A 26,636-nucleotide genomic window follows, 5' to 3' on the forward strand; every position below is an offset into this window, starting at 1 on the left:
TCTTTCTAACTCATATGCTGAATCCAAAGATGTAGCTTTGGACAGTAAAATAATGAAATACGACATAGTCTTCCTGTGAGAATGCTGCGTTTGTTTCATGAGCAGGTGCTTACCTTTTCTCTTCTTGTGAGTGCATCAGTCAATATCTGATTCTGAGTATTGCAGTAATAGCTGCCATTTATTTAGTGTTTGAGTAGTTCTAGACATTGTGTAAGTGCTTCACATGCATATTTTCTCATTTAATCCTCAAAATCACCTACTGAGGCAGTTGCTAGGACCACCCATATCTTAAGGTGAGGAAATAAAGATTCACAGATCAAGGAATTTGCCCTGGTTAGGAATCTAGGATTCCTTTCAAGGTCTGCTGATATACAACCCACGCTCCTAGTTACCTGTCTGTACTGTTCCCAATGTGTCATCACCGTATCATAGGCAGCAGGCACTTTACCTGCATATACTAAAACCATAGAATTTTTACAGTTGAAAGAAATCTTAAAGGACCACACCTTCATTTTATAGAAAAAATATGTATATATATATATTAGGCACAAAGTTTTAAATAATCTTTTATTCGGCCAGCCAGTCGGCCAGCAAATATTTACTGAGCATTTACTATGTGTCAAGTAGTAAATAAGCCAAACATAGCCTGTGCCTTCCTAGATCCCTGGTGGCCTTTATTTATGTATTTGATCATGGGTTATTGGCGGGGTGGGGGTGGGGCGCTAGTAGTATAGTATAGTAGCTGAATCAGGAGCATGGGCCCTGAAATCATACTCCTTGGCTTTGATTCCTGTTCACTAGCTATAGGACAATGGGCAAATTGATTAATCTTTTTAAGGCTCAGTTTTTCCATCTGTAAAATGGTAATATTAATAACATTCACAGCACTGGCCTATTGTGAAAATTAAATGAGTTAACATACATAAAGCATTTAGCAAGGTACCTGGCATTGGTAAATGCTCAAAAATATAATTGCTATTAAGATATTTTGACAGTAATAGTAGTGATATTTCACCCAAGCAAGGAGGACACACATAAAGTTATTTACAATAAGATGTGTGTTGTGTTATGACAGGGGAAGGAGCAGAGAGCTTTGGAGTGCAGAGAGCCAGACCTTCTAACTCCCAGTTGGTTCCGGGCAGGATCTAATGTAGAAATGCTATTTTCTTTCTCACCTTGTATGATTTTCTTTTTTTAACTTGATGACTTTCCTTCCTTTGCTGTCCTAAATCCTAGTGTTTTTGACTTACAGCAGTTTGCCATCGAATATTTATTCAGAGCCAGCTACTAAGCATTTACTTACTAGGCTCTGTGCAGAATGCTGGGGTGGAATAATCAATAAGATGTGGGCCTAGTCTTCTAAGGAATGTATGTGTATGTGTGCATAGTTTACACACCTGGAAACACACTTGCAAGCACAATGGGATGATGCTAAGTTCTCTAATAGATATATGCAAAGTAGAGCCTAAAGAAGGGAGTGACCATCTCTCTCTAATTTGAATGTGGAACAAGGGTAATGAGGGAAGCCTTCATGGAAGAGGTGGCATTTCTTCTGTGTCTTGAAGGATCACAAGCTTCTTGTTGCCAGAGGACATTTTAAATACAGGGAAGAACATAAAACAGGAATGGTAAGGCATGAACCAGCATGGCTAGAGCTTACAGCATGAGGAAGTATCAGAAGTAGACATCTGTCTTGTAGGTTGGAGTGGCAGAAAAGAAAGTAACTAGAGGCTTTTAAGCAGAGGGATCATATTGTTGGGTTGAATGTTCATATCACTTTGGAAGTGATGTACAAGGTAACTTGAAGAAGATGAAATCTGCAGTCTGCTTGGTGAGATAGGATGATGATTGGCTTCAGTATCAGTGAAAAAGAAAAGGAGGCTGGGATCAGCAGGCTCTAGAGGTACTATAACTAGAGAGAACCAAAGGGCTCTAATACATCAGTTGGATGTGGAGCCAGGGACTGGGGAGTCTTGGTGTCTAGGATGACTCTGAATTCTTATTTGGACAACTGCTCGCCATCAACCAGAATAGTGAATAATTCATCAAGAGAGCATTAAGTTTCAGGTTTATCTGTTATATGACTGCTGAGATATTCCATAGGGAGCTAGATCACAGGTTTGTTGAGTAGAGATGTGTGTACTGGAAATCTTGATTTGAAGTCAGAGGTGATAGCTAAAACCTTTGGAATGGAGGCAAATGTATGGTGTGAAGAGAGAAAAGCCTCGAAAAGAACCCTGGTGACTACCAGGGCATCTGAGAGTCAGGTCTCATTAAAATCAGGGGGCAAAGAGTTTCATGGAGGGAGTGGTCTATAGTGTGAAATGCTGCAGAGGGACCAGGAGTTAATTGGGAGGGGTTAGATTGCATTTTGGATTTGGCCATCTGGAAGGAAGATATCAATAGTTACCAGTAAATCTCTGTCCCTTTGTTGGAGCTTGTTTGTGGTGCGTTGCAAAGTTGATGGAAGAGATGACGTAGACAGAGCCAGTGAGGTCTACCCTTCAGAAGCCTGCCAGTGGAAGGATGGAGTAAACACCATCTACATGGAGAGAGGGGTTGGTTTGTTCTTGGTGGGAGAGATTTGAGCATGCCTAGGTTCTAGGAGACAAGCTCAGGTTAAGGAGAGGGTGGAATGATTGGTAGAGTGAAGCCTCTAGAGACAGAAGTTGCCTCTTCTGAAACTCAAGATTCAGGTGCAGATAAGCAGGAGTTCTGAGGGTGAGGTTTGCAGGGCTTTATGCCTGATAACCTCACTATATTTGCTTAAATAGGGCATGAGGTTATCAGAGTTTGGCTGGAGGATTGAGGCAAGTCAAATGATGTCTTCAAGATTAATTAATGCACCCTCATTTTTTACTGTCTTTCTTGTCTCATCTTGTCTGGGGCCCAACCAGGCTGGACATGCTCAGGCTTATTTAATCTGGAAAGCCTTCTTCATTTTCTGTGTCCCATTCAGCTTTTCCTCTTTGCTTTATAACACCGCCCATCTAACCTTGACCTTAGCATGACCTCATGGTTATTAACCTTCCCTTTGTGTTTCTGGTTCATGACATCTCCCTGTTTCTTTTCTTACTGGTTTTATAACTAGTTCACATTCTACTGTTGCCCCTTTGAAAGTTACAATTCTGTCTTTAAAATTTTGTTTTAGCAGATCTTTTGTAGTACTTCTGTGCCAGACACTGTGCTGGGGCTGGGATTCTGGGGTGGGAGCCCACTAAACTCCCAACGAAAAGGATGTAAAAGAATTTTGAGTTTTCCAAATATGTGAAGGAAACAGAGGGGCACAAAAACCTGCTTGAGATTGGATGGCCAGGGGAGGATTGATGCCCGCAGGAGGTGACATTGATGTTGAAAATAGAAAAGATGAAAGTGAGCTGACCATTTGTAGAGGGGAGAAGGAAAATAGTAACTTTCTAGTATTTATCATATTCATAAATAGGTGTTCCATAGACATTGGATTATATCCTTCAGTATGTAACTGCCTAGAACTGTTTGTGATACTGTCCTGTCCTTCCCACTGATACTTCCTTGGTTCCTGAAGGCCCTAAAAACAGGGATCCCCAACTGCCTCCTCGCCCCCCCGTCCCCCCACCCGTGAGTGACAGGCGAGCGAAGCTTCATCTGCCACTCCCCATTGTTCCATTACTGCCTGAACCATGCCTCCCCCCCGCTGCACAATGGAAAAATTGTCTTCCACAAAACCGGTCCCTGGTGCCAAAAAGGTTGGCAACTGCTGCTATAAAAGACCTATAACAGCTTATCCTTCAAATTAAGGTAGAGAAGGACCATGTTTGTTTGTTAAAGAGTTAGGTGTTACTGAGCACTCAGTAATGTGTTCAGGGCGGGGCAGAAGAGAGGAACAAGATAAATTCCCCCATTCGACTGCATGGTGTTTCTCTCTGCATTTCCTCTACCCTTCCCTCTGCCCCTCAACTCAGGTAATTCTGAGTCACTAAAAGAGGAAAAGTGTGTGTGTGTGTGTGTGTGTGCGCGTGCCACTGTAATTAGTTACTGCCATTATATGATTACTGCAACTTTAGTCCCAGAAGTAGACACTTGGGACAGATCTGAAGCTCTGGACGTTGGGTCTAGGTGGGTGTCGCAATTTACTGTCTTTAAGGGGTAGGATAAGAGTTACAGATTTCTCGTGGGTGAGGAATAGTGGGAGGTACTGAAAGGAAGATAAACCAAAGAGAAAGGGGAGACACTGAAGGTAAACGTCGCTGACTTCATAATTTTGCCTGGAGTCAGGCCAAGTAGACATAAAATATGATCTACCAGGGTAAAAGCTAGTGTTTTCTTGCAAATCTAAGCTTGTACTAGTAAATTATTGTTTTTCAGAGAGAGATGATGAAGAGTTGTGAAATGGTTTATTAGTCTCCAGTAACTTTCCTGAGGTATCCTGGGCAGTAATGTTGAGAAGGGAACGGCACGTAATAATAAGCACTGGTTTGACCCCTCAAGACAGAGATTCCCAGCATCTTTTTCTTGCTGCTGCTCAAGGAATGACAACATTCACAATGAGAGTGGACTTCTGTGCTGGTGTTCGCCATGTGCCAAAAATTTTACTCCTTTCCTTTTTAAGGAAGTAGTAGTAGTGATATTATCATAGGGGTGATTTTGGGTATATCCTAATTTGAGTTATTGTTAGTAACAAGTTAATAATAATGTGAACCTTGAATGAGAACAGCTTCCTTAGTATTTAGACATTTATTACTTTTGTGATTAATTTATCTGACAAAGAGTATCAAGAAGGTCGTGCTTTTGAAAATGATCTTATATATCTCTTGCAAGCAACATTTTTCATTTGTACATGGAATGCTCTTTGCAGTTGTCCATCAATGTTTGGTTTGATTTCCTCCCATTATAATTCTTCATAAATTCAGAGAAGACATCTCTAGTGCTATATGAAATATAAATGATTCCTAGTAAATGGATGGGAATTTAGACTGTCATCTTAATTTAATAACATATTTACCCACATTTAAAGTATATGTATAGATGAGGCTACATTAAGGACTCAATAACTTGAATTTATTTACATGTCTACTTGAGGCACATCCCTAGAACTTAAGGTGGTGTGTATGTAAAAATGTGTCATTCAGACTGTAGCCAGATAGAATTTTATAGTTCTTGGTTCCCTGATGGTCTTCCTGAGATTAAAAGATATGATTGCTTTTAAAGTGTCTTGATATAAGGGAAAATGGACTTACTTACATGCATTTGAATATACATATACAGTTATTTCTTTAGTAAACAGAACTTGAGCTTCTGTCCTTAGGGAGTATTTATTAGCAAGAATTAATTAGGGTAACTTCTCTGAATTACTTTATTAATTTAAATAAGGTCATGGGCCTCCATGAAAAATTGTATTATAACTGAGGCAGAATCTATTAAGAAATAGTAAATGTGAAATTAACCCAACTGTGTAGAATTTATAGACTTAATCTTTTTATATATTGACCATATTAAGTCAAAGAGAAATGTCCATTTAAACACATAACCTTCAGTTCCCATGTGTGTAAATATTATTATATGCAAAGAATTTGCTAATATAATTCATAGGCAGTCCAAACTTATCTTTGGGAACCCTTCTCTAGACAACTTAGTGAAACTGCTTTAAGTGGAGGGTTCTGTTATGTTGTATGGTGCTCCTTGAACGGTTTATAAAGAATTTGATCATTTATTCGGGGATTTTGCTCTCATGGTGTGCTACTATACTTCTGGATTCTCCCCTGCTAAGTGATCTGTAGGTCTTTTCCTTTCTGTCTGTACTGTCTGTGGACTTCTTTATTACTAAAAGAGCATTTATCCCTTTACTCAATAAACACTGGTGCTAGGCTCTGCTAGATGATTGGGATACTGAGGTGAATAAGGCACTTTTTCTACCTTTGTGACATGTTCAAGGGTTTTCCTGTGCTACAGCCCCTGTAGAGAACCCTACCTCCTGACTCCTCCCCTCCGCCTTTTGGTTGTCTTGAATCCCAATTTTTTGCCCCTTCAAACTGAAGCTGAACAGCCTTGGTAGACTTCCAAATAGAGCGAAGTATATTTTTACCTTAATTTTTTTCACATTTAGTTTCATTTCTAGAAAAATCTACGTGTGCTATATTTTATCTAAATTGATTTTAAGGCCCATGGTTATTTTACAAGTAAAAAAGTGCTCCCAGAAAAAAAGTGCTGCGACTAAGCATGAATAATGTTTTGATTCCATGGTTTTAGAGTACTTATCCCAGTTTCAGAGATGATATAAAGAAAAAACAAAGGGGTCTTAGAATTGTTTAAATACAGTGTTAAAACTGAGCAAAAAATTTAAAAGAAAAAGGCTTTTTATAGCATGACTGTTTGACAGTATATTTGAAAGCTCTGCCCCATTGTGAACCACTGATTTAACAGATAGCCACTCTTAATATTTCTGATATAGATCCTTTGTATGCATATCCTTCCAGACTTTTACCTGTGAACACAAATACAGACACATCCATCCATCTATAACTGTCTTAAAATAGTTGTTTTTTTAAACAGGATCTTGCAAAGCAGGTATCTTTGTAGTATCTTTCCATGTAAATATACACATCATCATGTTCTACTGTATGGTTCTATTAGAATTTGAATTGCCAAATGTCCATTGTTGGACAACTAGGTTATTTCCAGTCTTCTTCTTTATAAACATCTTTGTACACTTGGTATTATTTACTTAGGATAATTTTTAAAGAGTGGAATTGGTATATTAAAGGATATATATAATTTAAAGGCAGTTGGTACATATTGCCTAATTGTCCTATAGGAAAATGGGTATCATTTTACAAAAGTGTTAAAAGTGCCAGTTTGTACTGTAATACTACATTATCATTTTTAAAAATCTGTCAGTCTGTTAGATTAAAGAGTATCTTGTTTTAATAATGTAAAAAAATACTAGTGAGGTTAAAGTTTTTTCTCCATAGGGTTATAGGTCATTTATTTTTCTTTTGTGCACTTCCTATTCCTGCTGTTTTACAATCTTTTTTTTGATGGGCTTTTTGACTTTTAATTATTGATTCGATGGGGCTATTTATATATTAAGGATATCAATTCATTGTTGTCACATAACAAATATTTGTTCCCTGGGTGTTGCTTGCCTTTTACTTCGTTTATGGTATTTTTTTGCTGTACTCAAATTTATTAATAAGTGCCGTTATTGGTTCTGCCTTTCTTATAGCTTAGACTCTCTTTTCCAATCCTAAGTGTAAACAAGTATATGCCTATATATTTAGTATTTTTTTTATTTTTATATTAAAGTTTTATTCATATAGGAAGTGAATGACTCTGTATATGAGACAGGGGTTTACTTCATTTTTTTTCCAAATTGTTGTCTAGTAGTTCCAAAGAAAGTTCATTGAATTGCTTTATCATTTTCTCACTAATATTAGAAGTCATCTTTACCATATACTGAATTCTTAGATATATAGTCATTTCTGAGCTTTATATTTTTTCTGCTTTTCAGCTTTTATTTTGCTGAATTATCTGTTTCTATACCAGTAGTACATTGTTCAAATTGTAGTTGTATGGTGCATTTTAACAAATGTTAGATTCAGTTTCCTCATTACATTTCATTTCCTGGTTTTCCTAGCTATTTTCATTTTTATTTCAAATTAACTTTTAAGACATTTGTAAAATTCTGGGAAAAAATTATTAGTATTTTAGTTGGGATTGCTTTATATTTGATGATTACAGTATATACCAAAGGGGAGTAGAATGGACATCTTGAAAATTTAATTTTTTTTAAATGGCTTAATACAACAAACTAAGGACCTACTGTGTATAAGGTCCTTTTTTAGACATCGGAGATACAGAGTTAAGAGAAGAACCTTCATTCTTTTCCCTGACCGACTTTTAAAATTGTAGAAAGATTTTAAATAGATTATATATTGTAGAAGGATTTTAAGAAGATTTTGTCAGATTCATATTTTAAAAATATTGCTCTGGAGGCAAAGAGGAGAAGATTTGAGCAGAGAGGGACTAGAGGTAAAGAAAACCATTCAGAGGCTCTGTAGGTTCTGAACCCAAGTCAGAGGTTAACTGAGGGTGGATCCTAAAAGTGTCAACATTTAGAAGTGGAATTGATAAGATACTGGGCATGGATTGGATGTGGAAGGAGGATGGTGCAGAGGGAGGAGGCTTAGGGTGATTGTGGCCTTTTGGGCTTGGAGATAGAGATTGAAGTACAGGAGGAGGCACAGATTTCCTCAGGAAGATGTTAGATTTGGTTCTAAATACAGCTGTCAATGGGATATCTGGGTAGAGCTGTTAAGCAAGTAGTTAGATAACTCATCTGGTTCCCAGGAGAGAGCAGAGGGGTTGAAGGCAGTTAAGAGGAGAAGGTGAGACCCTGGCTCGTAGGAGGGGCCAGGGTCCTAGAGAACTCAGTGAAACTCCTAGTGACAACTAGAAGAATGATACTACAGGAGAAAAGGAGTAAGAAGTGGCTGGACAGATCGAAGACTGCTGAGAGCTCAAGTAAGATAAAGATTGATCGATATCTTTTGGATTAACCACAAAAAAGTTACCTATGCTGGAGTGGTTTGAGTGGAATGGTGTTGGTGGAAGCCCCATTGCAGTGGGGATTAAGTATGAATTTGAGAGACTGGTTCTATTATTATCACCATTGTTTTATTATCTCTATCATTGAAGAAATTTTGAAATTCCTTTTAAGGGAACTAAGGAATCCAGTTGCTTTGCTCTACTTGTACCTCCACATCTGTATTTTTAAATAGAAAATGTCTTTATCCACAATTTACTTATACTAGGTTCTTAACAGTGTGATAAATTCTGGGACTGAGTTGATATGATATTGAAATGATATGCTGGCCCTGCCATTATGGAGCATTGTCCTGTCTGGTAGCGGGTGTTAGACAACAAGTAATTGTACAATTATTTTTAACAGTGTCTGTAAGCTCTGTAAGCAACAGTTAGATGGTACAATAGAGCTTATAACACAGGGGGTGGGGGGGAGGGGGGATCAGGAACACCTTTGAGTAAGTGAATTTGAGCCGAGGTGGGTTTTCTTGGCTAAGTGAAAGGCCCGAGGTGAGGTGAAACTTGCAACTGATTAAACCAATGAGATGTGAGGTAAGAGAGGAGAGGTAAGCAGAGACTAAGTCTATCTACTGTTCTAGGTCACTTAAAGGGTTTTGGATATTATCTTAAGTGTGATGGTAAACCATTGAAACACTTTAAAGTATTTAGAGTAGTAACTTGATCTGATCATTAGAATATAAAATTCTTGAGGGCAGTGATTTCCCTTTGTTTTATTGCCTTCTCCCTGTTGTATGAAATAGTACCTAGCACTTTGTAGATGGCTCAGATATTTTTGAATAAATGCTGTTATTTAGACGAGTGAATACATTTGTGTTTGACAAGATTATTCCATCTGTTGTATGGTAAACAGATGGCATTACGGGGTGAGGGGTTGTGAAGATTAGCTCCTGAAAAAGTCCCAGTGAAAGATGGTAGTGCCCGAGGATGGTGATGGAGATGGAGAAACACGTTTAGGAGGGAGAATAATCTGATGGTGGCACCTGTGGGAGGAGAGGAAGATGTTTAATGTGTTTTATATATGAACAACAGAGTGTTGCAGGAATCCCTCCAAGTCACTATGATGTAACGGAACTTTTTTCCAAATGGTTCTTCCTGTTGTGTTTGGGTTTGCTTTTTGACATTGCCATGCACCTCTAGATTCCTACTTACTCAAGGTTTATCTTATTCTGTTGCGAAGCTCTGTGAATTTGACACAGATTTTTAAAATGTCTCCTGAATCTCCCTCCTATTCTCCATTCTTAGGGCCGCTTGCATGCTGGATGCTGTATCATTTCTTGCCTACACTCTTGGTATCCAGTTCTCTTGCCTTTCTTACCCTATTTATTCTCTGCTCCACATATACCTATAATATAAAAATGAGTATATAATTCAGCTGCCTAAAAACTCTCTGTGCTTTCCCATTTCTTATTATGTGAAGTCTACACTAACAGTACCGATTGGTTATTTTTAAGAGTACATTCAATTAAATTCAACAAATATTCATTTGAGCTTCTGCTATTTGCTTGTCTGTGATTTAGTCACGGGTACATACTCTGCGCACCTTCTTAATTTTCTGCCTAGATTTACTAAGTCTTATCTGGGTAATCATAATTGACTGCAGCTGGATGTGTATGCCGCCATTTTTCTGCGACAGCTCTCAGAGCTGGCTCTATAGCCTTCTTTGTCATTGGCAAATAAGACAAATCTTGATGGAGTAAAAAATTGTGTGTATTTTGAGATTGTTAAAGGTTTGGATCACTACCTAATGATTTTTTTTCACCTTCTGGAATAATCTGCACTTTGGCAGCAGGGTGTTACATAAATGCTTATGTTCAATTTATGGGCCCTTGGTGATGATGCCTTTGTCTTTCTCTGCTCTTTATGCAAGCAGGAGTTACTTTTCTATGTATTTAGGAGTTGTGGTTTTTTCCTTAGTGTTTTTATCACAGTCATTCAGCAAACATTCAGCTAGTTGCCTGTGCCAGCCGTTTCAAACTTGTCTTTCTTAAACAAGAGGTCCCTTTTTTCCAAACGAAATCTTAAAATACATTAAATCTTAAAACAGATTAATGTGGAACTATGCTGGTTAAAGTACCATAGTTAACCCCAGGCTGCTTGATATCCCCTTGGTGGCTCCAGGAGCTACCTCCAGGAAGTGGTTATTAGACTCTGAAGCAGAATCACTGGAGTGAAGGTAATAACATATGTGGGCGAGATGACATTTCTAAGGAGCTTGTACATACAATTAATGCCTGGAGTCTACCAGTCTTCATAAGACCCACATTCCTTTGCACACTTTATGAAATTAGTAATTGATTTTTCTAACTAGAACCACCATTTGGGTACTTATTAATGTTTATGATGCTTTCTCTTGGTGGGCTTCAGGTCATCTTTGTCAAAAATGAGTGAACTGGTTTAGACTATGTTGGGCCTCTACTCCATTTAAATGAGTGTGTGCTTTCAGCATGTCTCCTGTCTGCTTACTCATCCTCTGGCCCACTGTGGGTAACCATAGAGTTACTAATATGTCTCTGCCTGTTCTGTCAGAAACTCGCTTTACTTTTTTCCTTGCTTTTACTTTCTTCATTCATTCATTCAACAAACCTTTATCAAGTGCCTGCCGTTTCAGGCACTCTTCTAAATGCTGTGGAAGCTGGAGTTAACGAAATAGTGCAAAATTTTCTGCATTTGTGAAGTTGACACTGTGATTGGGGAAACATTAAAAAACAAGATAAATATTTCAAGTACTAGCTGCTTAAGTGCTATAGAGGAAGTGAAGGGAAATTCATTGTCCCTATAAGAGATGACACAAGATTTTTCAAGTTATTTTTCTAGAAATTGTGATAGATTAGTATGGATTTACCTTATTCTTTTGCCATCTTCCATCTTAACTCATGCTCTTTAAAGGCATGATGTCCTGCTTTAGGCAGTCATCCCTGTTTCTGGACCATCTGCTGACTCAGCTACTGACCAGCTTGTTCCAGGACTGAACTCTTGGCATTGTTCTCATTAGCATAGTTATCCCAATGTTTACTGATTACTTGGACTGAGTGACTTATTCTCCTGCTTCCTCAGAGCTCACTTAACTTAGTCATTGGGTTTCAAACTTTTATTTTTCCTTTTACCCATCAAATGAAATCATATGCAGAAGCTCAACCTAGAAAACAAATGGAACATCTGAATGGGAATGGGAGGTGTTTAAGATGAGGCCAAAGGCACTCCTTCCCCCCATCCCCACACTTTCAGGCTGCATGGACACTTCCATGGACTCTTCCCATGGAGCTTTTGTTTTTGTTTTTGTTTTTTTTTTACATCTTTACTGGAGTATAATTGCTTTACAATGGTGTGTTAGTTTCTGCTTTATAACAAAGTGAATCAGTTATACATATGTTCCCATATTTCTTCCCTCTTGCATCTCCCTCCCTCCCATCCTCCCTATCCCACCCCTCCAGGCAGTCACAAAGCACCGAGCTGATATCCCTGAGCTGATATCCCTGTGCTATGCGGCTGCTTCCCACTAGTTATCTACCTTACGTTTGTTAGTGTATATATGTCCATGCCTCTCTCTTGCTTTGTCACAGCTTACCCTTCCCCCTCCCCATATCCTCAAGTCCATTCTCTAGTAGGTCTGTGTCTTTATTCCTGTCTTACCCCTAGGTTCTTCATGACATTTTTTTTTTCTTAAATTCCATATATATGTGTTAGCATACGGTATTTGTCTTTCTCTTTCTGACTTACCTCACTCTGTATGACAGACTCTAGGTCTATCCACCTCAGTGTAGCATTTCAGAGCCATTATTTGATTACGGTGTTGTCCTTTTATGATGACAGAAATACTCTATAACTGGGCTTTCTAGTATGGTAGCCATGTCACCATGGCTGTTGAGCACTTGAACGGTGGCTAGTGTGACTGAGGATCTAAATTTTAAATTTTGTTTAGTCTTAATTAATTAAAATTTAAATGGTCACATGTGGCTAGTACAGTAGTTTTGGAAGGTGCAGTTCTAGTATAATGCTGTCTCTAGATTTAATATTTACTGAATGTTTCTTTATTTCAGTTTTCCAGATCTTATATAAAATAATATTAGTTTTAGATGATAATGAACTCTGAGAAGACCTGGAGTGAGTTCTAGCTTGTAACCTCAACAAATTATCCACCCTCTCTGGTCCTCACTTCCTTTATATAAGGTGGTCAAATTTGTAGTACCTTTCATAGTGAGATTTTAAAGTGAGGTAAAGCATGCAGGGCATTTGGCATAGTGCCTAATGCCTGATTTTAGGTGATTTATCCTAAGGGTTTTTGTGGGTTTTTTTTTTTTCCTTGTAAAAATAAAACATTTTTATTGCATAACTTTAAATAAAAGAAAGATAACAGAAACTAAAAATAATCTATAATCCTACCAATCCATAGACAAGCAACAGGAAAACTTTGAAATGTGGAAAAAATTGGTTTTACACCCCTCCAGGCAGTCACAAAGCACCGAGCTGATATCCCTGAGCTGATATCCCTGTGCTATGCGGCTGCTTCCCACTAGTTATCTACCTTACGTTTGTTAGTGTATATATGTCCATGCCTCTCTCTTGCTTTGTCACAGCTTACCCTTCCCCCTCCCCATATCCTCAAGTCCATTCTCTAGTAGGTCTGTGTCTTTATTCCTGTCTTACCCCTAGGTTCTTCATGACATTTTTTTTTTCTTAAATTCCATATATATGTGTTAGCATACGGTATTTGTCTTTCTCTTTCTGACTTACCTCACTCTGTATGACAGACTCTAGGTCTATCCACCTCAGTGTAGCATTTCAGAGCCATTATTTGATTACGGTGTTGTCCTTTTATGATGACAGAAATACTCTATAACTGGGCTTTCTAGTATGGTAGCCATGTCACCATGGCTGTTGAGCACTTGAACGGTGGCTAGTGTGACTGAGGATCTAAATTTTAAATTTTGTTTAGTCTTAATTAATTAAAATTTAAATGGTCACATGTGGCTAGTACAGTAGTTTTGGAAGGTGCAGTTCTAGTATAATGCTGTCTCTAGATTTAATATTTACTGAATGTTTCTTTATTTCAGTTTTCCAGATCTTATATAAAATAATATTAGTTTTAGATGATAATGAACTCTGAGAAGACCTGGAGTGAGTTCTAGCTTGTAACCTCAACAAATTATCCACCCTCTCTGGTCCTCACTTCCTTTATATAAGGTGGTCAAATTTGTAGTACCTTTCATAGTGAGATTTTAAAGTGAGGTAAAGCATGCAGGGCATTTGGCATAGTGCCTAATGCCTGATTTTAGGTGATTTATCCTAAGGGTTTTTGTGGGTTTTTTTTTTTTCCTTGTAAAAATAAAACATTTTTATTGCATAACTTTAAATAAAAGAAAGATAACAGAAACTAAAAATAATCTATAATCCTACCAATCCATAGACAAGCAACAGGAAAACTTTGAAATGTGGAAAAAATTGGTTTTGGTTGATAATATGTTTTTTTTTCTTTGTTTTGAATGTACATATGTATGATGTATGACTACGCTGATACTATTATTGTAAAAAAGGGAGCTTTTGGAGACTATGTCATACATGTATAAATTGCCTTACAAATCTCCTTTTCTAATATAAAAGGTTTTAGGAAATATATTGTGATTGCTGAAAGGCATTTTAAAGCTGATGAACTCAATAATCCAGTTCAAAGATTTATATTTGGTTACTTAATGTAGAAATTCATTTTAGGATTTTTTTTAAGGATGGAAAAAAAGATGTAGATGATTGTATCTTAAGTTAAATCTGTTATGTCTCTTGAAAGTTCTAGTGTTTCAAAATTGTGACTAAAGGCATGCCTTATTGTTACCTGAAAACTGGGTTCCCCTCTTGATGGGTGTTGCAAAAGACACAACCAAGCCAAAGATTGGGAAAAGGAAGGATTTATTACTTGCAGCAAGTAAGGAGAACACTGGAGATCCTTCCCAAAGCAGTGTCTCCCCAACAGCAAAACTGGGGGAGTTTTAAGCTACATGCATAGTCATGATGGGGCTTGAGCAGAGGAGAATTCTACATAGAACTGGGGCAGAGGGTGACAGAATCTAAGCTTTAGTTGATTGAATTCACGAGGGTCAGAAAATGTCAACATCATCTTTAGGTTCTGGGGTCTTACCTTACCATTCTCCACCTGGATTGGAGGGCTTAGTTCCTGTAAAACAACTCCAAGATATGTATAAGATGGTTATGTATATCCCTTGAGGAGAAACTAGGACTCTGATTTATTGCTGAGCTATTGTTTCTTGACTGCTTTTTCCTCTGTTCCTGCATTCCTTTGTTGCCTTAAACTCATTAATTACTGAGACCTATTCAGGGACAAGCATTGTGGCCAGGCTTAGATCACAAAATGGTTTAGGTCTAAAATGGCTTCTCTTATGTCAAAAAGCTACATACATCTGGTTCTTTTTCTCCAAGGACACCCTACCCCATCTGCCTACATTATGACATTATAGCAATATATATTCATTTAAAATATTAAATGTGTTGAGCACCTTCTATGTGTCAAGCACTGTGCCAAGTGCTGGGTCTATAACAACAAATCATATGTCATAATTTCCCTTAAGTAAATTATGAACTAGTGGGAGAGAATGACGTTGGTTCTAAGTACAGTGTGATCAGTGCTGTAAGAGGAACTAGAGAGTGAAATAGGGAAATGTGGAGGAGTTTGGGACAGCCTGAGATGGGAGGGTTGTTGTTTCTGGCTGAAGTGACACCCAAATGGAGTTTTAAAGGAATGATGGACTTAACGAGGCAGTGGTGGGGTGAAGAGTATTTCAGGAAAGGGATGCAATGCAGTGGAACCCTGTGTGACCCAGGGTCATTTGGAGAGCCATAGTAGTTCAGTAAAGAGTTACTGAATGCATGGGGGTGGATGGGAACCAGATGAGTCACAAAGGTCTTTCTGTGCCCTACTAAGACACAGGATTTTATGCTTAGCATTATGAAAGGTCTTTGGAGAATGGATCAGAGATGAATAGTCAGATCCGGGAGTCCATTCAATGGATTGTTGATCAGGCCAGGTGAGAGATGATGGATGATGAGGGTTTGAATTCAAGCTGTTGAAATGAGTTGCATTCTAGATATTTGGTTCCAGAACTTGGAAAGGATATTAGGGCTAGAGTTATAGGTACAAGTTATCTATATAATGGCCATGGTGTAACTATCCCAGCACCAATGAATCACTAAGGAAAAGGTATAGAGTGAAACTGTGAAGAGGAACATTGGGGGAAAATAACAGTAATTATCCAGAGCTGAAGAAGGGTGAACCCATAAAAGAGACTGAGAAGGAGCAGGAAGGCCTAAGAAAAATGAGGAGAGTGTTAGAATAGTGGTATCCTGGGAACAATATGTTTCAGGAAGGAGGAAGTCCTGAACAGTGTCAGCTGCTACAAAGATGCCAGATAAAGGATACAAGTGTTTCTTGTATTAATAATGAAGAAACAATTTAGAAGAGTTTCAAGTGGGAGTTAAGAGAATACATCCATGCTACATTCCAGGGTTATTTTAGTCAGGATTCTTTGGTTTTAAGTGAAAAGTCAACTCAAATTAGGTTTTAGGCAAAGTAGGGACTGATTGGCTAGGATTGTTTGGAAGATCCAAATTGTAGGAATTTTAGAGATGCAGCTGGTGCCTAGGATCCAGCAGAATGAGGAACTTTACTACAGAGCACTGTAAGGATGATCTCTTGCCACTTCTTTGCTTCTTTCTGCCTGTTAGGTGCCTTCTTTTTCAACACAGAGCTGCTCTGTGGACTTGGAGGGCAGTAGACAGTGCGGTTTTCCTTGGGAAACAATCCTTGGGATTGTTTTCCTTTCCTGAGATTGCCCATTTTGGACTAAGCACTGTGCCTGGACCAGCCACTGGTATCTTGGGTACACGGTCATGAAAGAACATGGTGGTGCCCAAGGTAGTTATGAAATTAGAGGGTATGGCAAGTCCCTGTACTGGGAGGGAAACTTTCTAGGCATAAAGTCTTATAGGTGTCCCCTCCAAGTACACGTAAGGTGGAATGGGAAATAAGGAAAGTGAGTGTAGATTACTCTTTCAAGAACCTGAGCTGTGAAAGTGAGTGTTTTGATGATAACTAAACAGGGAAATTTGGACATTTTGTAGGGTATTTTGTAACCAAATCATTGATGGAGATTTAGTAATGAGGATTGAAAATGTATTTGAAAACAAGAGGTAGATATTAATTTTAATGTTTCTGGAAAAAAAATTCTGTGCAGACATATTCTTGTGGACATAGAAATTTATGTGGACAGAGGAAGTGTAGTGGTCACTTTATTGTCAGATATATTTTCTCTGGGTAGTCTCCTTTATGGTTCTTTTTTTTTTTTTTGCAGTACGCGGGCCTCTCACTGTTGTGGCCTCTCCCGTTGCGGAGCACAGGCTCCGGACATGCAGGCTCAGTGGCCATGGCTTACGGGCCCAGCCGCTCCGCGGCATGTGGGATCTTCCTGGACCAGGGCACGAACCCACGTCCCCTGCATCTGCAGGCAGACTCTCAACCACTGCACCACCAGGGAAGCCCTGGGTAGTCTCCTTTATGTTTGAGATGATCATAAGCCATATCTGGAAAAAGAAACCAGAGAATATTAGAGTTTGCAAAAGATCCTTGAGGTCATGTATTCCAGGATGCTTAGTTTTATAAATGATAAGTAGACTCCAAAGAAGTGAAGGAATCACTTATAGATACAGTAGTGCCTATCAGAAGATGAAGGACTATTTTCTTCTTGGGTCTCTGTTTAGAGAGTGAGGAAGTCTTTCCTAGAACTTTTTCCATAGACCTCCCTTCATGACCCATTGCCCAGAACTGGAGCACAACACTCACCTCTGAAACCTGTTGCTGATAAGGGGAATGTGATAACCTGATTAATGTAAAACAAGGAGAATCTGCCCCCGCCAAATTTTGTACCTGAACAAAATTAGAGCTCTTCAGCAGGAAGACAGGGATAAGGGCTGTTGAGTAGGCACTCAACAGTATCTGTGACATAAGCTAAGCTGAAGAGCATATATTTTGTTCTGTGGTCAGTGGGACACTCCCTAAGGTTTTAAATCAGGGGGTAGGTCAGATCAGATTTGTATTTTAGATATAGCAATCTTCATATAACACCTGTGATAAGACATGAGGTAACAGCTCATTCTTACCTGAAACCACATAGTAAGTTGGTTGCACAGTTGAACTGAATTTTGGATTTTCAGTATCTTCTCATATTACCTGTATTCTATTTCCTCATGTATTTATATGTTGTTGATGGTTCTGTGTTTGTCTTCTGCCTTGAGATTAGGGTTGCTATCTTTGAACTGGCTATAATATAGGGAATATAGGGAATGGATTCGTAAAAATTAGGAATGTAACCATGCTTCTAGTGAAAACCATGGTTGTGTTTATTTTTTAAATGTCTTCCTAAGGAGGCAGTTAAAAAAATTGCTATCAAGTTGCTTACTATTTTCACTGGTTGGGGTGTTAGAGTGTATAGTACATATTCACATATACAGCTATTGTACAGATGGGCTGTGATAAATGGTAAAAGAGAGGCAGAGGAAACCTGATGTGGTTGATACCTGGGGCAACTGGGAAAAGCTGTACGAGGATGTGGAATCTATAATGGACAGTGAATAATGTATAAGATGGGACAGGTTCTTCTAGATAAAGGAAACAACAGCATGATAAAGGCAGAAAAGCCAAGGAGTAATGTCAGGGTGCCCTATATAGACAGCATAGAATTGGGGGAAAGACACTGGAAATAAACCCATAAATGGATCGTGAAGTGGAAGGTCAAAGAGAACGGAGCTTACACGTGTTGGTACCTAATATGAGTAGGCGCTGTGGTGGGGTCCTGATGAGGTAGAGGATTGTATCCTCATTCCTATGAGGGACTGAGGCTCAGCGTAACTCACTTGCCTGAGGGCCCACTACTGATGGTCAGGAGTCTACATTTGCAACCAAGTCTGACTTAACTTGGAAGTTCTCCTGTTATTGCTAAATATCCTTCCCACTGTATCAGTACATCCAGCTTAAAATGTTAGTATTTGACTTTTATTATTAGGCATTGTTGAATGGTTCTGAGCAGGAATGAATGTTACCAGAGGTGTTTTTCAGGGAAATGAGGTGGTGGTGGTGTGAAGGCTGGATGGCTACCTTTCCAGTCTGCAGACAGTTGCTTGTAACATCTCACACCCAATCACTGGAGTCACTAAATGACTCAATTGTCAGAACTGTATTTGCCAAATTTTCCAGAGAAATAAAAATCAAATTCTGTACCAGTTTTGTTCCTCCTGCCTTTCCATTAATAGTACTGTGGTTCCACTTGGGCTTAATCCTCTTTAGTGCATACCTTCTAGCTTTTGTAACTCACACTTATTCAAATAAGACTAACTCTGGACTAACTACTAATTGACCAAAAAGTTCCTCAACCCATAACACCTATGAAACCAAGATATTTCTTCTATTATAATTGACATGATGAACTCTGATAGAAAATGTCATGCCATTCATTATACCAATACTGAAATCTTTTTACACAAATCATCTCTAGAATGGTATGTAAACAAGGGAAATATAGAATGCCTGTTCTTCATACCTTAAAAACACATCTGGAACTATTTGAACTAACTAAAAGTAAAATAAGTGCCATGGCAGATTATGCCATACCTTTTCACATAAAACAACAACAACAAAAAGGGAAATGGAAAACATACCACTTCTAGAAGGCCCTGACATTGAATTGGATATTAAAATGGTATCGGTAATGTATTTATATATGCCACATTTTCTTCCATGCATCAGCCATCTTTGGTGCATATGTGTTGGATATTTGCCATGGGAGTTGAAAACTTACCGCATAGGGAAGATCTTGTTTAGAAATGGTGTGAATCATTAAGGTAGAAGTAAAGTCAGTTCTTTTAAAACAAATAATTCCCTGATCTGATAATTTTTTTTCTTTCTTTCTTTTTTTCATTTTGTGTCAATCTTTCAGTAAATGTCAGCTTTCCCCTACACCAACTAAAAACAGAGATTACATGCAAGAATGGTATAATTTTCATGAACTTAAAAAATTACATGAGAAATATTATAACTTAATATTGGTTTTACTATATCCTCTAATTTGAAATGGAGTGAAATGCTTCTATGGTTGAATCATAGCTCTTTTGCTGTTTGCTATAGAAGTTTCAAGAATATATATTTCAAAATGTTTTTTTAAAATTTTTTTTATTAATCCAAAACAAATGCAACAGAACGCAGCATACTTGAAACACATTTTCTGAATTTATCTTAAATCTCTCTACTCCAGAGCGTTTTTGTGTGTGTATGGCTTAGGCTTGGCTGGTTATTTCATCATCTATTTCAATCCTGGGTTGATTGCACTGAACAGCACAGAATGAGTTACATATGGTCCCACTTTGTCTAAGTTTGTAGGACCTCTGGGTTGGAACTCCATTTCATCAGAGTGAAGCTAGCCATCACAGAAATGTGGCTAATGTCAAAATCTTAAATACATACACGTATACATGTATTCCAGAGAGAATGTATATACTCCTGTTAGAAGTAGTGGTGTTTTTCTATTCATTGGCTCAGTGGTTATTGCTCCTAAAATATTGATAACATCTCAGGAATTTAAAAAAGTTGTTCATCTACGTTTTATAATAATTGTTGTTGGCATTATTATTATTAAATTCTGGATAGGAATCATGTTACACAAGTGGACCAAGACAGGTATTCAAAAGGTATTCAAATTAAAATTATGAATATATCAAAAATATTTCTAAAACTGGGCAGAGGAAGACAGAAGAAATACAAACTATCTTAAAAGAGTCTGAAGAGGAAACCCACTGTCAACTTTATGGTTTATTATTCCCTTTTTCCTTAGTGTGGGCTACTGGAAAAAGAGTAATGAAAAGTGTGTTTAAGATACATTTCCAAGTTTAGGTGTTGCTCAAGAATTGCATCAAGTAAGGTAGGGCCTGTGCCCACCAAGGTTCAGCTTTCGGTGGTGGTGAAACTGTCCAGGGTAACTTTCTCCCTTTCCAAGCTCTTTTCTCCCTGCTTTTTGGTCTGTTCCCTCTTTCTCACCCTTTCCTTCTATTGCTCCATATACTTATTTATTTCTTTCTCTGTTATTCCCACTTCCCCTTCCCCCTCCTGCTCTTCCTTTCTCTCTCTCTGTGCAACCACGTGCTTCAAATCTGTGGGTCTGGACTGCCTTCGCTAACAGCTCCATGTGAGTGTTAGCAGAATGAAAACCAGATGGACCAGCAGTTCCCACTGTTATCTCCCAGCTGACTCTGGCAAGCCTCCCTTTATCCCTCCTTCCTTGGCATGAGGGAAATATTTGCCTTTATTTAGGGAGACTTGTATTTGCTGCTGTACCTCTTCCCTCAGCTGCAACACAAGTGGAAAGCTATTTATTCCCGTGTTGCTGAGGTTGGTTGAGGTGAGTAAATGGTGCAATGAATTTTACTATCAAAGAAGTGGTTTTAAACCTGCCTAACTTCTGCATTTCTCTACAACAAGTTATTCACTGGTGCTCGTTAAGTGTTCTGGAATAGCAATATGAGGTCAAAATTTTAACAATACGATAAAGGTAGAGACACTCTCCATGCATCTTCACAATCATCTCACTCAGAACGCTTAATTCACAATAGGGACAGTCATTGTTATTCAGCCAGCAGTAGAGACTAAGAAATAGAGACCCTGATACTGGTCACTGGATCATCATTCACAGTGCTCTTACTAGAATGATTATTATTTTCATTCTTCCCTAATACGGTGTCAACGCTATTTCAACTTTCAAAAGTTGTGTTCTATTGCAACCCAAATCTTATGAAATTGCTTTGAATAAAGGGGAGGTAGATTTGGAATTGTCATAGTAGTAATTTGGGCTTTTCATTTTAATAATTGACAAGTAATTTTGAGAGTTTTTCACTATGGTGATCATAATGTTTTAAGAGACCCATTCTTTATTAATAGTCTGTGTTACGTTACTTTTCAAAAACTCCAAATGGGAGATACCTGTGCCTGAGGCCACAAGAGGCGCCTCAGATATTTTTTGGGGGGTGTGTATGCATGTGTACACATGTTTGTAGAAAATTGGATCTAAACAAACAAATGAAAACTTTTTTTTTTAACTGGAGATCTGTTTCTTTGAGTAGATCAGATTGAGAAAAAAGTTTAAAATTCCAAGGGAAAAGTATACTTAGTATAAAACAGTCCTGAAGTGCAAATGTTCATTATTGGGTAATGAGGAAATTTCTCCCTGTCACATACTCATGAAAAAATATTAAAAAGGTCTTTAGTTCTCAATTTGGAACTTTTCCATTCTTACTCTGCCTGAGATTATTAATTGAAGTATTGGTTTTTTATGTTTTATTTTATTTCTTTATTTTTAAAATTTATTTATTTATTTATGGCTGCATTGGGTCTTCATTGCTGCACACGGGCTTTTCTCTAATTGCAGCGAGTGGGGGCTACTCTTTGCTGCGGTGCACGGACTTCTCAGGTTTCATATTTTTTAAATGGTGGATCATAAACTCACAAGTTCTAAGTCAATAATAACTTCACTTCGTTTTGTGACATTTATGTAGTGGTGATTTTTCAAACAGGTCCGAAAAAAAATTGAAGTGAGAGGTTATGTCTGGGAGACATAGCCTGCTTCATCTGTTAGGCTAGAAAGCTAAGCATGGAAAGGGGATGGTAGGTGTTACAAAAAAGTCATTGCAAAACACCAACTTCTAACAGTATCCCACCTGCATAACAGCCTAAGATTTGTGTTATTTCTGAGCTGTCTGAGGGGTTCATTACCGTCCCACTTCCTCATCTATTTTTTACCTCCTGCTAATGTTGGCTTCAGCTTCAAGAGAAGTTGTGCTGTTGCATATAACACTACCAAGGTAGCATCTGTCTAAGCCAGAAATAACAATAAGATGTAAAATTACCCAGTTAGAAATGAGGTCCTGCCATCTGTGCTACACCTTCTTAAGTGGGGTTTGGATGATGAAGTCTTGATTTAAGCTTCAGTAGATAAGCCTATTTTATTGATAGAAGATGTTGGATTTCTTACCTTGCTTGTAAAAAAGATGAACCTCTCTTATAAAACTGAGGTACCAAAAAAACCCTAAGGTGCTTAAGGAGTAAAATAACATGATCGTGGTGGCATCCTCCAGATCGGACTGAGAAGCACTCCACGATGCCAGACTCACCTGTGGATGTGAAGACCCCATCTAGGCTGACTCCTCCCACGATGCCACCTCCCCCAACAACTCAAGGAGCTCCCAGAACCAGTTCATTTACACCAACAACGTGTAAGTAGGCATTTCTGCATTTGCTGTTTCCGTTTTCAAGTTCAAATTAAATTTTTTTCTGCAAATAAAAATTAAGGGACAGTAAGATCCAGCATCAATGTATTATGCAGAAATGAAGCCCCACCCCCCCCACACAAATAATTTATATGCCAGTGAGTAGGTATTGAGCACAGAATTATCATATCTTGGGTAAAATTTGTATGACTGCCAGTATTTGCCTGCCTTTTCATTATTGTTTCAAAGTTGTAGTCTTCTGTGATTTCAGTGAATGAAGAACACTGCCTTTGGTCTGTAACTCATCATTACCACGTTAACTTCTCCTTTGACTTAATGAGGAGCTTCTTATTTTAGTTTTGACTTGGAACATGTTAATATGCTATAATTATTTCCAGGTTACTTCTGATCTTCTAATCCACTTTCTTCTGTTATTTACAAATAATGTTAAAATCTAACATTCTTAAGTTAAAAGAGGGATCATTCTATGCAACAGTTGCATACAGAAAACTTTCTGAAATAAGGAGCATCTTTCTTGTCTTGAACTTGTCAGACATTTATTAAATATTTATTCCATTTCAACCTGGCTCTAGACTTGTGTTCTGAATCAGTGGAGTGTATTGCTTTTTGTGTCATCCAAGGAAAGGACAGAATATTCTGATAGAACAGCAACTTCCCTTTTTTCCTGTATATTTTAATAGGAATAGCAGATAGCTTTGTTTTCATCCGTCTGAAAGTCCTCTTTAAAATATCATCAAAGATTTGTGAAACTAATAAATGCCGTTGGTTGCAGATAATACTATTTACAGACTGTGTGCCCTGAAATCTGTATATGAATGAAAAATAACTAATAGGCAAAAATAGATCCTTGGGATTATAAGGGTTCGGCAAAACACACATCCAGGCTATTTATGCAGTGTTGTGCTGCCTTTTATAAGAACTTTCCAAACATGTAAGGAGCAGGGGCCTGCAACAGTGCCAAGTTGTAACCCTGTCATCTTGTATTTGGTTTGTTGTTACCCAAAGCCACAATGATAGGCATATGCCTCCTCTGAGAGGTCCTAGTGAGATGTCATTTCTTGAGAGGTTGCTTTGGTACTCATTTGGGACGAGACCACTTTATTTTCTTGAACCTTTTAAGAATAATAAGGTGCTTAAAACATCTTCAAGCTATTGTTGGAGGTAGTTTATCAAAATTATATTTAAAAGATGGGTTTGATAAAGATCTAACATGGTAAAGTCAACATTTTCTTTGGTGAGAAATGTGCAAAATTTTCTAGCCTAGTTCTTACGGATTATCACCTTGACGTTCAAATAAATTTTATCAAATGAATTTACGAAGTTACCACCAATCCATGCTGTTAGTTGGACTGAGATGTCCCCTTTCGATTTCTAGAAATAACTCTTTGATAATTACCGTATGCAGTTTGGCTTCTTACATAAAATTGGTGTTTTCCTTAAAGAAGTGGTTAAGAAATATGATGGGGAGAAAATAGCCTTCTAATTGGGTGGTATAAGGTTAAAACTTGAAAGTCGTATTTCTATAAACACAGCTGTCAGTTGTGTGTACAAAACATGATTAAAAATGTCCAGTGATAAATTTAGTCTCCACCAAATGTCCATTTTCTCTAGGGGAGCAGTTTAGAAAGGAATAGTTCTGTTATATTGATGTAAGCCTGGGACAAAAGGCTGACATCCAAAATGCTGTTTGTTCTGTGTTTGCATATGTGTGCATGGGAGGCAGGGCTGTCCCTGTGCTCCAGCCCGCTCCCATTTCTTATCAGCTTCTGTGCAGGATATCCTCATGTGGTGTGAGGAGTCCACCCATTTAGTTATGGAGTACCTGAGCCTCTGGTAATCCTGTGAAGTCAAAGCATTTTACCAAAAAGGCCCAACAGCTTTTAAATTACCAAATTCACTAGATTGGAAGGGCAGGATGCTTAGTTGTAATTTCCTTGTGCATGTTCTCTGTAAGTTTATTTTTTCTTTCTGATTTTGTGCCCTCTGACAGTAACTAATGGCACGAGCCATTCACCCACAGCCTTGAATGGCGCCCCCTCACCGCCCAATGGCTTTAGCAATGGGCCTTCCTCTTCTTCCTCTTCTTCTCTGGCTAATCAACAGCTGCCCCCAGCCTGTGGCGCCAGGCAGCTCAGTAAGCTGAAACGGTTCCTCACTACCTTGCAGCAGTTTGGCAATGACATTTCACCGGAAATAGGAGAGAGAGTCCGCACCCTCGTACTAGGACTGGTGGTAAGCAAATGGAAATCGGCCCAGTTTGGGTTACCAGGGAGAGTGTGGGGGAGATTCAAAATACAGATTCCTTTCTCACAGGTATTTTGTTTCTACACCTGGAGATTGCATGCAAGTCTGATGATTCTGTAGTAACAAGGGTTTCAGTTCTGCATTATGTATTGACCCCACCATGATTTCTTTTCCTATTGATATTTAGCTAATGAAGATGTGGTTGTACAAATTTATCATTATCTTGGCCATAAATGTGTGTGTACATAAAATTTAATAAGTATATCCTCCTGGCATGGCTAGTGTCTTTTCAACAATGACAGAATATTTTTGTTATGTTAATGGTTTGCTTAATCTAATTGGGTGCTTATTTTAACTTAGTTGCTTTGGGGGGTTTTTATTATCAGCCTAGGTGAGCAAGAATTTATAACAAGTAACACATTATTCTTTTATGTTTTCATTTTTAAGGCTAATAGCATTGAATTTTTTGTGTGTGGTAAAATAGATGACGTAAAATTTACCATTTTAATTAACCATTTCTGAGTGTACAGTTCAGTGACGTTAAGTACATCCACATTGTTGTATAACCATCACTACTATCCACTTCCAGAACTTTTTCATCACCCCAAACTGAAACTACCCATAAAACAATAATACCCTGGTTTCTTCATCCCTTAACCCCTTATAACCATTTATTGCTTTTTTTAAAAAAAAAAAAAAAAGTTTTTTGCCATAGGTAGAATTACACAAACCATTAGTTTGAGAACAGAAGTGTTGATTTTGGCACATTATATTAAAGTCTGTACATTGTCACACTGGAAATTAGAGCATATTTCCTTTTCTTGCATTCTAAATCACTTTTACATGTCCTGTGACTTTCTTTATGAATAGAGGAGTTTCATTTAGGAAGGTGATTTTCCCATAGCAAACTGAGTCATAGAGAAGCTTTGAGTCACATATTCAGGCCTTTTATCATCCAGGCTTACAATGGAACTGAAATTCATACGATAGGCAGCAGTTTCCTTTTTCTCGATATAATCATTTATTTTTATTACATGAACTTATCATGGGCAAAGCCATAGCAGTTGTGTTTTACAAAAGAAGTCCTAGAAGTAAAAGTCTGGGTGAGAGTTTAGTGCCGTAGACTTGCTTCAGATCATAGTATCTCACATTTGACAGAGATTTTGCAATTCAGTTTTTAACCCTTACCTCCCTCTCCCCCACGCTTTAAGAACAAGAAGCTTTCACATTTCTCATAATCCATCAGCTTCCTCTGACAAATTTGTATTCCTCTGGAATACAAATCACCTTGTATTCCTCTGACAGGAAGGTGATTTTGGCATAGTGTGTCAGCATACTGCAGTTACTTTTGTCAGTCACTTATCTTTTCCTTTTTATTTGTTCTTGAGTTTTGCATAAAGCGTTTTTGACACATAAATAGGTTACATCATAGAACCACAAAGTAAATCCAAAGCAGTAATTGTATCAAGTGAGTGATGAAATGT

At 38.0% G+C, this 26,636-nt stretch overlaps 1 protein-coding gene across 1 annotated transcript in view; it reads left to right on the forward strand.

Moving 5' to 3' along the window:
- Positions 1-26,636, forward strand: part of LOC112395092 (protein CBFA2T1) — a 97,181-nt gene that overhangs the window by 33,367 nt on the left and 37,178 nt on the right. The window contains exons 2-3 of the mRNA XM_024738153.1: positions 22,756-22,893; positions 24,899-25,140. Of these exons, the coding sequence (XP_024593921.1) occupies positions 22,756-22,893; positions 24,899-25,140 (380 nt within the window). The remainder of the gene's footprint in view (positions 1-22,755; positions 22,894-24,898; positions 25,141-26,636) is intronic.

This window comes from Neophocaena asiaeorientalis, unplaced genomic scaffold (assembly GCF_003031525.2).
Source record: "Neophocaena asiaeorientalis asiaeorientalis breed wild unplaced genomic scaffold, Neophocaena_asiaeorientalis_V1.1 scaffold1000, whole genome shotgun sequence".
NCBI lineage: Eukaryota > Metazoa > Chordata > Mammalia > Artiodactyla > Phocoenidae > Neophocaena > Neophocaena asiaeorientalis.